General features: G+C 41.4%; 1 protein-coding gene across 2 annotated transcripts in view; it reads left to right on the forward strand.

Moving 5' to 3' along the window:
• The first annotated feature begins 4,102 nt into the window (after positions 1 to 4,102).
• LOC140730677 (sorting nexin-31-like) overlaps positions 4,103 to 14,237 on the forward strand; it is a 142,775-nt gene continuing 132,640 nt past the window's right edge. The window contains exons 1-2 of one of the 2 annotated variants that reach the window (XM_073051441.1): positions 4,103 to 4,356; positions 4,460 to 4,534. In XM_073051441.1, the coding sequence (XP_072907542.1) occupies positions 4,192 to 4,356; positions 4,460 to 4,534 (240 nt within the window). In that variant the 5' untranslated portion in view covers positions 4,103 to 4,191. Of the gene's footprint in view, positions 4,357 to 4,459; positions 4,535 to 6,516; positions 6,549 to 14,237 lie in introns of those variants that run through there. The other variant, XM_073051451.1, reaches the window with a different exon arrangement.

The following is a 14,237-nucleotide window of genomic DNA, read 5'->3' on the forward strand; positions in this document are numbered from 1 at the left end:
CGGCTGCATATGTGCAGCCAAGAACCATCTTTGGGGATTATGAGACCTTATGTTATTGGTCAATGGCCCGAACTGGAATAAAATTAAGATAGTTTGCCGAACACCAGCTGTTCCAATTTGAATCCTTGTCAACATATTTTTCACTGTTGTTATCGTCTTCATCTTCGCCTCGCCATTCCTTTGCTGCCGCTACCATCGCTCCATCTGTGTCAATTCGCTGCTGTCCTCAAATTCCAATAGGCATTCCCAGTTTGTGTTAATTTTCTATTTTTATTTGAACCCGTTAATGATGGATAAATACTTACGGTACATTCTCTATAAGTCTGAAGGTGGTGTAGCCTTGAATTCTAATCCTGCCAGGAAACAGACACTGCAGAAAGTGCGTCAATACAATGTTACAAACCTGGAGTATGGTTTTATTTGTTCTCATCAGATCAGCTACACCCCACGTGTCTCATTTGTAATGAAGCCATGAAACCATCAAGATTGCAGGAAAAGTGAGCTCAAAAGACACCCTGAAAAGGCTACATACGGTATTACTCAGATCCAGAAGATGAAAGCAGCATTTGAAAAGTGTTGCACACTCATTTGCCAAGACAGCAAAAAATGACCTTGACAGTTTCTTGTAACATTTCCAAAATGATCGCAAAGTGTGGAAAATCTCATACAATTGGTGAAAAATTAATAATGCCTGCTGCATCAGAAGTGCTCACTACTGTCCTCAAATTGGATACCAGTATTTTAAAATCAATTCCTCTGTAGCTCATCATATTGACAAAATGAGTTAACACATTGAGTATCAACTATGAACAGAGCTTCAAAATGTAGAATTTGGAATACAACTGTGCGAGACGAGGTATTGTCAATGGCATATGTATGGTTTATCAAAATGGAAAAGTTTTTGGAGAGATTCTCTTTCATAAAGTTAAAAACAAATATCAACAGTGAATCAATCTATGATGAGCTCAAATGTATATATAGGATAAAAGTATTCCAATTAAGAACATGATTTATTGTGCAACAGATGGAGCATCATGCAAGTTTAGTGGCATTTATGAAAAACAAAATTGCAAGTCTGTTTGCAATCCATTGTGTAATTCATCGACCATATCTCACAGCCAAACCCCCAGCCAGTGATTTTTTTCAAGCATGACTCTTGTATTATCTGCTATAAACAAAATTAAAGCTCATCCATTAAATAGGAGAATATTTCACCAGTTATATAACCATATAACAATTACAGCACGGAAACAGGCCATCTCAGCCCTTCTAGTCCATGCCGAACACTTACTCTCACCTAGTCCCACTGACCCGCACTCAACCCATAACCCTCCATTCCTTTCCTGTCCATATACCTATCCAATTTTATTTTAAATGACAATACCAAACCTGCCTCTACCACTTCGACTGGAAGCTCGTTCCACACAGCTACCACTCTCTGAGTAAAGAAATTCCCCCTCGTATTACTGCTAAACTTTTGCCCCCTAACTCTCAACTCATGTCCTCTTGTTTGAATCACCCCTACTCTCAATGGAAAAAGCCTGTCCACGTCAATTCTATCTATCCCCCTCATAATTTTAAATACCTCTATCAAGTCCTCCCTCAACCTTCTATGCTCCAAAGAATAAAGGCCTAACTTGTTCAACCTTTCCCTGTAACTTAAGTGCTGAAACCCAGGTAACATTCTAGTAAATCTTGTCTGTACTCTCTATTTTGTTGACATCTTTCCTATAATTTGGTGACCAGAACTGTACACAATACTCCAAATTCGGCCTTACCAATGCCTTGTACAATTTTAACATTACGTCCCAACTCCTATACTCAATGTTCTGATTTATAAAGGCTTGCATACCAAAAGCTTTCTTCACCACCATATCCACATGAGATTCCACTTTCAGGGAACTATGCACCATTATTCCTAGATCACTCTGTTCTACTGCATTCTTCAATGCCCTACCATTTACCATGTATGTCCTATTTGGACTATTATTCCTACCAAAATGTAGCACTTCACACTTATCAGCATTAAACTCCATCTGCCATTGTTCAGCCCATTCTTCTAACTGGCCTAAATCTCTCTGCAAGCTTTGAAAACCTACTTCATTATCCACAACGCCACCTACCTTAGTATCATCTGCATACTTACTAATCCAATTTACCAGCCCATCATCCAGATCATTAATGTATATCACAAACAACATTGGACCCAGTACAGATCCCTGAGGCACACCACTAGTCACCGGCCTCCCACCTGACAAACAGTTATCCACCACTACTCTCTGGCATCTCCCATCCAGCCACTGTTGAATCCATTTTACTACTTCAATATTAATACCTAACGATTGAACCTTCCTAACTAACCTTCCGTGCGGAACCTTGTCAAAGGCCTTACTGAAGTCCATATAGACAACATCCACTGCTTTACCCTCGTCAACTTTCCTCGTAACCTCTTCAAAAAATTCAGTAAGATTTGTCAAACATGACCTTCCACGCACAAATCCATGTTGAATGTTCCTAATCAGACCCTGTTTATCTAGATAATTATATATACCATCTCTAAGAATACTTTTCATTAATTTACCCACCACTAACGTCAAACTGACAGGCCTATAATTGCTAGGTTTACTCTTAGAACCCTTCTTAAGCAATAGAACCACATGAGCAACACGCCAATCCTCTGGTATCATCCCCATTTCTAATGACATTTGGAATATTTCTGTCAGAGCCCCTGCTATTTCTACACTAACTTCCCTCAAGGTCCTAGGGAATATTCTGTCAGGACCTGGAGATTTATCCACTTTTATATTCCTTAAAAGCACCAGTACTTCCTCCTCTTTAATCGTCATAGTTTCCATAACTTCCTTACTTGTTTCCCTTACCTTACACAACTCAATATCCTTCTCCTTAGTGAATACCGAAGAAAAGAAATTGTTCAAAATCTCCCCCATCTCTTTTGGCTCCATACATAGCTGGCCACTCTAACATAACAATGAGGAGTTTTAATGCTTGGTTCTTCACACTGAAGTTAGTTGGCTGTCAAAAGGCTGTTGCTTAAAACGTTTCTCTGACCTTTTTGACTTTGTGGTTTAATTTTTGCTCAAAGTCAACAAGAGCTTGGGAAACAAGATTGAACTTCTACATGGAGATGCGACATACCTAACCGATCTGTATGACAAAATGAACATTTTAAATATGAAACTGCAGGGTGAGGATTTCAGTTTTATCCAGGCAAAACAAAGCAGTGTCCACTTTTATCAGAAAATTGGAAATACATAAGCAAAATATTGGGAGAAGAATATTCTTACTGTTTTACTGCATGAGAAGTATGGCAGTGACTTTCACAGATGGCGATTTGCAAGAGTGCTGCTTATACCTGCAGTCACTGAAGAAGGATTTTCAGAATTAATTCAAGGATTAGAACGATCTGGAAATTCCAGACCAGGTAATTAACCCACTTCTTTGCAAGGCAGAAGAACAGGAACAGAGCTTGCAAGAAGAAATTATCGAAATTCAGAATGGTGAAGAAGCAAAAAATGTTTTCCAAAAATGTCTGCTTTTGTGGTGTGTGGCTACACTGTCATATGAAGTTCCCTGGTCTTTGGGGAAGAGCCAACCTGCTCTTCATTGTATTTCCATCCTCCTAACTTGTTGAAAGAGATTTCAGTCCAGGGAACCACATACTCACAAAAGACAGAAACCACTTGGACATTGTTATCTGTGGGGACTTAAAGGCTTTTGCTTTCACAACTTGAACCAGATATTTCAACTCTTGCTAAAACCACCAAGCTCAAGGATCACATTGATATTGAAGCTGTTGTACAGCGCACAGGTACTGTGTAAGCCAGGTTTAAAGACGAACAAAAATTTAAAGCAGAATCATCCTTCTCATATTAGCATATTTTTACACAATGGGTGTACGGAATGTATGAAGGTGCTTTAGGGGGGCGTTGGTAAGTATGAAAGTGCTTTAGTGGGGCCATGGGCTAAACTAAGGCTGGGAAACACTGCTCACGTCAGTAACCTCTCGACTCACCTAGTCTGCATTGTCCTGGGGAACGGTGACAAGAATTAGACCTGAAGGCAAGGACTGCGAGAGGGAGGGAAGTCTCTACCGTGCGTTGCGAAGGACCATCTTGCATAAGGATTGGAAACCACAGCACGGTATCCGAAGAAGTCGTGGTATTTGCGAAGATGAATTACACCGTCCCAGAAATCTCCTCACCTGACACCGCCCCCTTGAGCCCTGCTTCGTTCGCCGAGCATTTGGCGCTCGCCTCGCCCGCGGTTTGGGCAGAGATGCAGTTCACTATCGGAGAAACAGAGGAAAGCTGCAACTTTCTGGGAGCGCGCTATGTGGTAAAGAATGTTTTCTTTCCACCGAAACGAATAAGCACATGCGGTACTTATTTCTTGAATCACTTTAATAGAAGTTCCGACTTTTCCCCCTCATTTGTGCCAGGTATACGGTATTCACTTGGAGGGATCTCTTCTCTGCAAAATGAGGTACAGCCAATTGCACAAATGGAATGAAAAGGTAGGCAAGGGGACTGTTGGAGAGACCGGGGTGTGGTGGGTCAGAGTATATCGTAGGTGCTTGTGGACTAAAACAGCTTGGAGGTATGGGCTAGGTGTTGTTGCATAGTGGAGAGCTAGTACTAATCGTACTTTAATTTTATTCTTAAAAGGGAGCTAATATTTCTAAACTGATAATTAAAATGTCTTATTGACCTAATTACATCTGCCCTGAAAGGCTAACGTTGCCTGTTTAGTAGCTTTAAATCTGAAGGAAAATCCGTGTAACTAAGGTCAATGCAGAAACTGTGATATCTTCAATGTTAACTTCCTTGCCCATCCCCTCCATGTGAATGTATCAAAAAGCTGAAAGGGCAGAAGTTCTTAAGGGAATGTTGCCCACCTGAACTATTACTTGTTATTGCCCCCACAAATGCTGCTTGACCTGGTCAATTATTGCCACCTGAGTCATTACCTTTATCTTTCTCCACAAATGCTGCTTGACCTGCTGAGTATTTCCAGCTGTTTCTGTCTTTTTAAAAATCTGTTTATCTTCATTGTTATGAAACTGCAAAATACCGGATCAATATTGACTTGCTTTTAGAATCTAAACTTGCACAGTGAAAGGGTTTGCCTTGCTACAATTGTTTGTTTAAATTGTACTATGGTTCCAATTTACAGTCATGGACTTGTTTGTAGAGATTTTTTCCCAGTACAATTTTGTTCTGTCTGTGACACTGAACATTAGTGCATTAAAAGAATCTTAAGCTTATTCTGTTTTTGTTGAGTTGCCCATCAGAGATTAACATCCTCGACAATCAGCAGGGAATGGGTGGGCTGAACGGCCTGTTCTACGACGCATTGTTCTATGTTCAATGTGAACTGTGTTAGACCAAAGGAACTAAGTGAAAAGATGGGAATCCATTCTGTAACCCATATGGCCTTATGACATCCAGTAGTTGGGGGAGAAGGCCTCATAGCATTAGCTACCCAGCCTGAATCGGATGGAACCCAATTACACGTCAGGTTCAAGTCAGCCCCCAAACAAATAAACTCTTCTGGTCTAAATTGTGTTCAGATTGAATAAATCTTAATTTCATAGAAAAGAAGATCCCTCCCTGGGTTGGATTAAATGTAAGTCTTGTCTCAGTTGTTCACACTTGTACTGAATTAGTGAGTTATGGATTTGGTCCTGCAGTGGAAATGGCATTATGCTGTGATTAGTTACTACTCATCAGCCATCAGGCTTGTGAACCAGCATGGATAACTTCACTCAACTCAACACTGAACTGATGCCAGAACCTATGGACTCACTTTCAAGGACTCTGCAACTCATGTTCTCACTATAGTAGTTTCCAGTTAATTGGGACTCATCAGAATCAGTAGATTTTGGTTCAATTAAGCAGCAGTCCTAATTTGCCAAAATTTCATGGAAATAGTTAAAAAAAGCTATAAAAAAGATAAACAGAGTTTCAAATTACATATTTAAATGAAAGGTGGAACAAATTTGAGCACTGCCAATAGTACTGTGTGTGTGAGCGCTTAACTCCTGGTGGAGTCATCGGGGCACTGTCATGACAAGCTTTTTGCACCAATCTTTTTGGTGATTGCTCATCGTACGGCGTGTCTTGGGCATCTGAAACTTGGCAGAGCCCATCCCTCTCTGGGTTTTTGGAGCCGGCTGGATTTGAACTCAGGAGCCTTCATTCCAAAGTCTGGCGCTGATGCTACTACGCCACCAGCTGGCCTAGTACCATAGTTCCATAAAGCTGTGTATTAGTTCCTAACAGTTATTGACAGAGAAATTCATCTGGTGTACGCAATGAACAAAAACACTAAGTGCAGATAATGGGCTGCCTTCATACAATGCTATCGAAAATTGTAACCTTCAAATCATCACTTTCATTGTAACATTCGAGGTGATTGACAGTATCTTCAAATTCTTCATAGTTCCTAACCTGGTGAACTAGTGAAATTATTTCATTTTCACTCCCGGCTGTTTCTGGAAGCGCCAAGCCTGAATGCTTGAAACCACAGTGAGTAAAACAGTTCTGAAATGTCTTGCTGCTTATTTCTCAACAGCCATCAGAGAAAAAGATCACTGATTTTTGAACGTAACTGATAGCACTGGACAACAGATTTTGCTTCTTGAATATTTTGGGTGTATTTATGAATTTTATGCTTCTGATCATGAACATCACCATGAAATTTTCCAATCATACACCATTTTTTGAAATTACCTATATTTGTTATTTCAATTCATAATTCAAGTCAGAATAACTGATGTCATGTTTAAGGAAGGCATTTTTGTAGGTCCACAAATCAATGAAAGGCAATTTGAAGAACTTCTAGTGGAATTGGAGAAAATTGCATGGAAGGCATTCAAGGATGTTGTTGAAAATTTTCTTGGCAACTACAGAGCTCCAAACTACCTGCAGCTGATGACAACGTGCTTCAAGCATGCAAAACCATGAAGTGCAACATATCACCAAAGCTTCATTTTCTGCATTCCCAGTTAGACTTCTTCCCTGCAAATCTTGGTGCTGTCAGTGACAAACATGGTGGAAGGTTTCACCAGGGCATTGTGGTCATGGAGAAATGGTATCAGAACAACTGGAATCCATCAGTAAGTGAGAACCCTCTGACACTGACTACAAATGAAAATCATCAGCAAATCATTTTTAGCTTAAATTAACCACTATTGCAAAGTGTCAGCACTGTTATGCAATTAAATGCATTATATTCAGTAAATGTTAGTTTCTTGTTTCTCCAAATTCCTATGTCTTACAAGAATTCTGAAATTATATTTGGGTTCAGCTTCAAGCTGTCTACCGTAAACAAAACATTTCTGTGGAGCAACACTCCGAAAAAATTTGTCACCCAGTGTAGTCAGTCTTGGCATTATGCAAAATGGCTGCCTGTTTCCTCCATTACAGCAATGATTTGTATTAATGTTCTGAATCATAGAATAATTTAGACCATAAGACATAGTAGCAGAATTAGGCCATTTGTCTCCTTGAGTCTGCTCTGCCATTCCTTTGCAGCTGATTTATTAACCCTATTCTCTTGCCTGTAACCACTGATGCCCTTAGTAACCAAGAGCCTATGCTTTAAGTATACCCTATGTCTTTGCCTCCACAGCCATCTGGTTTCCATTTCCCCACTGGCAAAAGAAACTCCTCTCATCTCTGTTCTGAAAGGATGTCATACCATTCTGTGCTTTCTGCTCCTCGAGTCCTTCACTATAGGAAAGATCCTCTCCACATCCACTCCATCTAGTCCTTTCAATATTTGATAGGTTTCAATGAGATTCCCCCATTCCTGATTCTTCTACACTCCAATAAGTAGAAGCCCAGAGCCATCAAACGTTCCTCATACATTAACCTTTTCATTCTTGTGAACCTCCTCTGGGCCCTCATCTCATTTTACTGCCCAAATATTGGTGAGTACAGTAAAAATGAAAGCTATTTTGCCTATTGTGTTTATGTTGACTCATTAAAAGGATGTTTCGTGATCTTGTTCTGTTGCTCTTTTCCCAAAGGCCTTCAGTTTTTCAGCATTTGTCCAGATCCATTTTAAAAATCCTATACTTTTACAACATTTCCAGCCTCTGTTTTCCAGATGAAAACTTTTTTTTAAAGAGTTATCCTCATCTGGATCTGCTCAATCAGTACCTAAAATTATGTCATCTGCTTGCTGACCACTGGAAGCCACTTCACTTTATTTCTTCTCAAGGTAATTCTTGACCACCCGCTTAAGCCTCCCCTGTTCCTTCTCTGGTAGTTATTGGTGAAGTGCTTTGTGTTGTCTGGATTGAACATTTTGGAGGCATGGTAGCTTCGTGGTTAGTGTAACACTGTTACCAGCAACCTGGGTTCAATTCCCACCACTGTCTCTAAGAATTTTCTCTGTTCTCCCCATGAACATGTGGGTTCCTTCTGGGTGTTCTGGCTTCCTCCACAACCCAGAGATGTATGGGTTAATAGGTTGATTGCGCAGTGCAGACTTATTGGGCTAAAAGGACCTGTTACTGTGCTGTCTCTCTAAATAAGATAGATAAATAAATGCAAGTTACTTATGGAGTGGTGACAAGGGAATCAATTGCTATGAGAAATGATCAAACTGTGCTAACATAAAGAGAAACTAATAATAATAAATAATACTGAGTTGAGTTGTCTTGAAAGTGAATCTGTTGGTTGTGGAATCAGTTCAGAGTTGTTGAGAGTGAAGTTATCCACACTGGTTCAGGAGCCTGATGGTTGAACTGTTCCTGATTCTGGTGGTGTGGAACCTAAGACTCCTGGACCATCAACTTCATTTGAAATTACTAAAGTGATCTCAAGTAGTGAGATATTAATCTGTTTGAACAGTTGGATCATTTTCTGTGTTAGGGATCAAAGTTAATAACAACATTGTGATCACTGCACCCTTCCAAATTGTTTTGAAGGAACTGGCCACAGAACAAGCACGTCTCTACACATCAATGAATGATGGTGAAATGTTTCACCAAATTAGTTGTTGGACACCCACGCTCTGCTCTGCTCACTTTACACCCATGACTGTGTGGCTGAGCACAGCTCCAGTGCCACATTCAAGTTTGCTGATGACACCTGTGTTGTAGGCCGGATCAAACGTGATGGATCAGCATATCGGAGGGAGGTTGAAAACCTGGCTGAATGGTACTGAGCTGTATTTCTTTTACTTTCCAGTACATTCCTGCCAGAAACTGAATTTCAATGTAGTTCAGTATACGTTGTCATATAGACACTGTGGCCACTTGATTAGGTACGGGAGTGGAACCCAGTGTGGTCTTTTGCTGCTGTAGCCCATCCACTTCAAGTTTCGATGTGTTGTGCATTCAGGGATGCTCTTCTGCACACCACTGTTGTAACGTGTGGTTATTAGAGTTACTGTCACCTTCCCGTCAGTTTGAACCAGTCTGGACATTCTCATGTGACCTCTCTCATTAACACGGCATTTTCACCCACAGAACTGTCACTCACTGGATGTTTCTTGCTTTCCACACAACTCTCTGTAAACTCTAGAGGCCGTTGTGCATGAAAATCTCAGAAGACCAGCAATTTCTGGGATACTCAAACCACCCCATCTGGCACCAACAGTCATTCCATGGTCAAAGTCACATGCATCTCATTTCTGCCACATTCTGATATTTGATCCGAACCTCTTGACCATGTCTGCATGCTTTTATGCTTGGAGTTGCTGCCACATGATTGGCTGATTAGATATTTGCATTACTGAACAGGAATACCTAATAAAGTGGCCGCTGTGCGTGCGTACTCTGATAATAAGTTCACTTGGACTTTGAGTTTCAGTGTCGCAGCTGTAATTTACATGCAATGCATTATTCAAAGGACGATGGCCACGCTGAAATTCTAACGAAACAGCATTTGCTGCAGCAGCTGAAGGAGATAACAACAGGAAGTGCTGCAGTTGTTCAGAAGGTCAGGCAGCATCCAGCAGGTTCCAGCTTTTGCTTTTATCTCAGATCTGCAGTTTCAATTTTCTGAGGGAGGTAACAATTTGGCAAAGGAGATACTGGCTTCAGTGCCAATGTGCTAAAAGCTAAATACTTAATTTTGAGCACTAATTTGTTTAATGATGTGTAAAGGGGTATTGCAGACCATTGAAATTTTTTGGATTAACTTGGATTTAACATAGAGTTAAATCTAAGTGACTTTTACCTGCTTCAGGCGATTCTGATTTTTTTTTCACTTGTCTGATGACTGCAGCTAGTTGGTATGTTTGTGTTTTTAACTCGATCCTTCTGGTGTAAAAATGCCAGTGTATTGCACATTCCAGCACACTCAGATTTCAGCAACACACACTAAATGCTGGACGGCAGCGTTGATGGTGGAGGAAGGGAATCCTCTTCCGTTGAAGAAGGAGGACATCTCCCTCGTTCTGGGATGAAAAGCCTCATCCTGAGAGCAGGTGTGGTGGAGACGGATGAATTGCGAGAAGAGGATGGTGGTTTTCTGGAATGAAAAGCCTCATGCGGAGAGCAGACTACTACTCAGATTGTAGTGCTGATGAACATTGTGCATTATTTCGACAAAACTCTTCTTCACAGATGCTGCTCTCTGTTATTTTTACTCACCACTTTTATTCTCTTTTTGAACTGCTTGTTTGTTTTATATATAAAGTTTATAGTATACTGTATGTATTGCACTGTACAGCTGTCGTGTTAGGATGTGTAACAGCCTCTTACCCCAAGCTGTTCAACTTCTTAACACTTTGAAGACACTGAATGTCCTGCCATTACACACACACACACACACACACACACACACACACACACCCCCCTCCTCCCCCCCCCCTCTCTGAGGGAGGTAACAATTTGGCAAAGGAGATATTGGCTTCAGTGCCAATGTGCTAAAAGCTAAATACTTAGTTTTGAGCACTAATTTGTTTAATGGTGTGTAAAGGGGTATTGCAGACCACTCTTATATTTTTGTCTTATCCTAGAAATAACTTGGATTTAACAGAGAGTTAAATCTAAGTGACTTTTACCTGCTTCAGGCAATTCTGATTTTTTATTTTTATTTTTCACTTGTCTGATGACTGCAGCTAGTTGGTATGTTTGTGTTTTTAACTCGATCCTTCTGGTGTAAAAATGCCAGTGTATTGCACATTCCAGCACACTCAGATTTCAGCAACACACACTAAATGCTGGAGGAAGTCGGCAGGCCAGGCAGCATCAATGGAAAAGAGTAAATAGTCTATGTTTTGAGCCGAGACCCTTCATCAGAACTGGAGAAAAAAAGATGAGGGGTCAGAGTTAGGAGGGAGGGGACGAAGAAACGCAAGGTGATAGGTGAAACTGGGAGGAGAGGGATGAAGTAAAGAGCTGGGAAGTTGGTGAAAGAGATACAGGGTTGGAGAAGAGGGAATCGGATAGGAGGGAACAGAAAACCATAGAAGAAAGAAAAGTGGAGGAGCACCAGAGGGAGGTGATGGGCAGGTCAGAAGATGAGGTAAGAGAGGGAAATGGAAATGTGGAAGGAGAGGGGGGCCATTACCAGAGGTTTGAGAAATCTATGTTCACGCCATCCTCCAACCTGAGTGTGGCCTTATCACGACAGTAGAGCAAGCCATGGACTGACATGTGGGAATGGGAAGAGGTATTGTATTGGGTGTCCACTGGGAGATCCCACTTTTTCTGGCAGATGGAGTGTAGTTGCTTAGCACAGCGGTCTCCCAATTTACATTGGGTCTCACCAATATACAGGAGGTCACACCGAGAGCACCAGACATGGTATATGACTCCAACAGACTCGCAGGTGAAGTGTTGCCTCACCTGGAAGGACTGTTTAGGGCCCTGGATGGTAGTGAGGGAGGAGGTGTAGGGGCAGGTATAGCACTTATTTTGCTTGCAAGGAGGGAGATCAGTGGGGAGGGACGAATGGGCAAGGGAGTTGCATAGGAAGTGATCCCTGCAGAAAGCAGAAAGTGGGGGGAAGAGGGAAAGATGTGTTTGGAGGCAGGATTTTGTTGGAGATGGTGTAAATTATATGCAGGACGTGGACACCAGTGGGATGGTAGCTGGGGACAAGAGGAACCCTATCTCTGGTGGGCTGGCAGGAAGATGTGCACGACACGGAGGAGATGAGGTTGAGGGCACCATTGATGGTGGAGGAAGGGAAGCCCCTTCCTTTGAAGAAGGAGGACATCATCTTAGTTCTGGAATGAAAAGCCTCATCCTGAAAGCAGATTACTACTCAGACTGTGGTGCTGATGAACATTGCGCATTATTTCGACAAAATAAATCTCTTCTTCACAAATGCAGCTCTGTTATTTTCACTCACTACTCTTACTCTCTTTTTGCACAACTTGTTTAGTTATTTTTATATATATATTTCTTAATTTATAGTATATTTTATGTATTCCTCTGTACAGCTGCCGTGTCAGGCTGTTAGACTTCTTAACATCCTGCTGCCACCCATATAACCATATAACAATCACAGCACGGAAACAGGCCATTCCGGCCCTCCTAGTCCGTGCCGAACTCTTAATCTCACCTAGTCCCACCTACCCACACTCAGCCCATAACCCTCCACTCCTTTCCTGTCCATATACCTATCCAATTTTACCTTAAATGACACAACTGAACTGGCCTCTACTACTTCTACAGGAAGCTCATTCCACACAGCTATCACTCTCTGAGTAAAGAAATACCCCCTCGTGTTTCCCTTAAACTTTTGCCCCCTAACTCTCAAATCATGTCCTCTCGTTTGAATCTCCCCTACTCTCAATGGAAACAGCCTTTTCACGTCAACTCTATCTATCCCTCTCAACATTTTAAATACCTCGATCAAATCCCCCCTCAACCTTCTACGCTCCAATGAATAGAGACCTAACTTGTTCAACCTTTCTCTGTAACTTAAGTGCTGAAACCCAGGTAACATCCTAGTAAATCATCTCTGCACTCTCTCTAATTTATTGATATCTTTCCTATAATTCGGTGACCAGAACTGTACACAATATTCCAAATTTTGAATAATCTGCCACCCAGCACACATGTACACCCTGTATAAATGTCCTGCTTTCCCCATCTCTTCCCTCAACTCATAGACGCACTCTCCTCCTGCACTGGTCACTTTTCATCTGCTGCTGTTGTTTCTCATATACACACGAGTGCTTGTTTTATTCTAATAGTGCTGGTAACATGATATTGTCTTACATAAATCTGCTCTCTCACTTTGTCAGTCTTCAGGCCACGGCACAGGGACTTGTGCTAATTGTGTGAGTGTATGTGTTGGATCGTAGCCCTGCCGTATGTGACCATGTGCGACTACGTTCACTGTGTTTTGCACCTTGGCCCCAGAGGAACCATGTTTCGTTTAGCACGTGTTTTGTTGAAGGACAATGAACATGAACTTGAGATGGAAGTTGGAATAATGAACGCACAATAACTGTATATCAAAGAAATGTTTATAATCTTTCTATATTAGAGTTTTTGGGCATATTTGAGTGTAATTACCTGTAGGCATAGAGCTGAGTTATTGCAAATACAACTTTGTTTCATTTCTTAAAAATACTTGTTTTCTTGCGTAAGAGAACACAAGAAATAGGAGCAGGAGTAGGCCATCCGGCCCATTGAGCCTGCTCCGCCATTCTATAAGATCATGGCTGATCTGGCCATGGACTCCTCTCCACCTACCTGCCTTTTCCCCATAACCCTTAAAATCCCCTACTATGCAAAAATCTGTCTAACCTTGTCTCAAGTATATTGATTGAAGTAGCCTCCACCGCTTCATTGAGCAGGGAAGTCTACAGATTCACCACTCTCGGGGAAAAGCAGTTTCTCCCCATCTTCATCCTAAATCTACTCCCCCGAATCTTGAGACTATGTCCCCTAGTTCTAGTCTCACCTACCAGTGGAAATAACTTTCCTGCCTCTATCTTATCTACTCCTCTCAAAATTTTATATATTCCATAAGATCTCCTCTCATTCTTCTGAATTTCAGTGAGTACAGTCCCAGGCGACTCAACCTGTCCTCATAATCTAACCCCCTCATCTCTGGAATCAACCTGTTGAATCTCCTCCGCACTGCCTCCAAAGTCAGTATATCCTTCCTCAAGTAAGATCAGAATTGCACGCAGTATTCCAGGTACCCTGTGCAGTTGCAAGATAACCTCTCTGCTCTTAAATTCAATCCCTCTAGCAATGAAGGCCAGCATTCCATTTGCCTTCTTGATAGCCT

This window comes from Hemitrygon akajei, chromosome 1 (genome assembly GCF_048418815.1).
Source record: "Hemitrygon akajei chromosome 1, sHemAka1.3, whole genome shotgun sequence".
In the NCBI taxonomy this organism is placed as follows: domain Eukaryota; kingdom Metazoa; phylum Chordata; class Chondrichthyes; order Myliobatiformes; family Dasyatidae; genus Hemitrygon; species Hemitrygon akajei.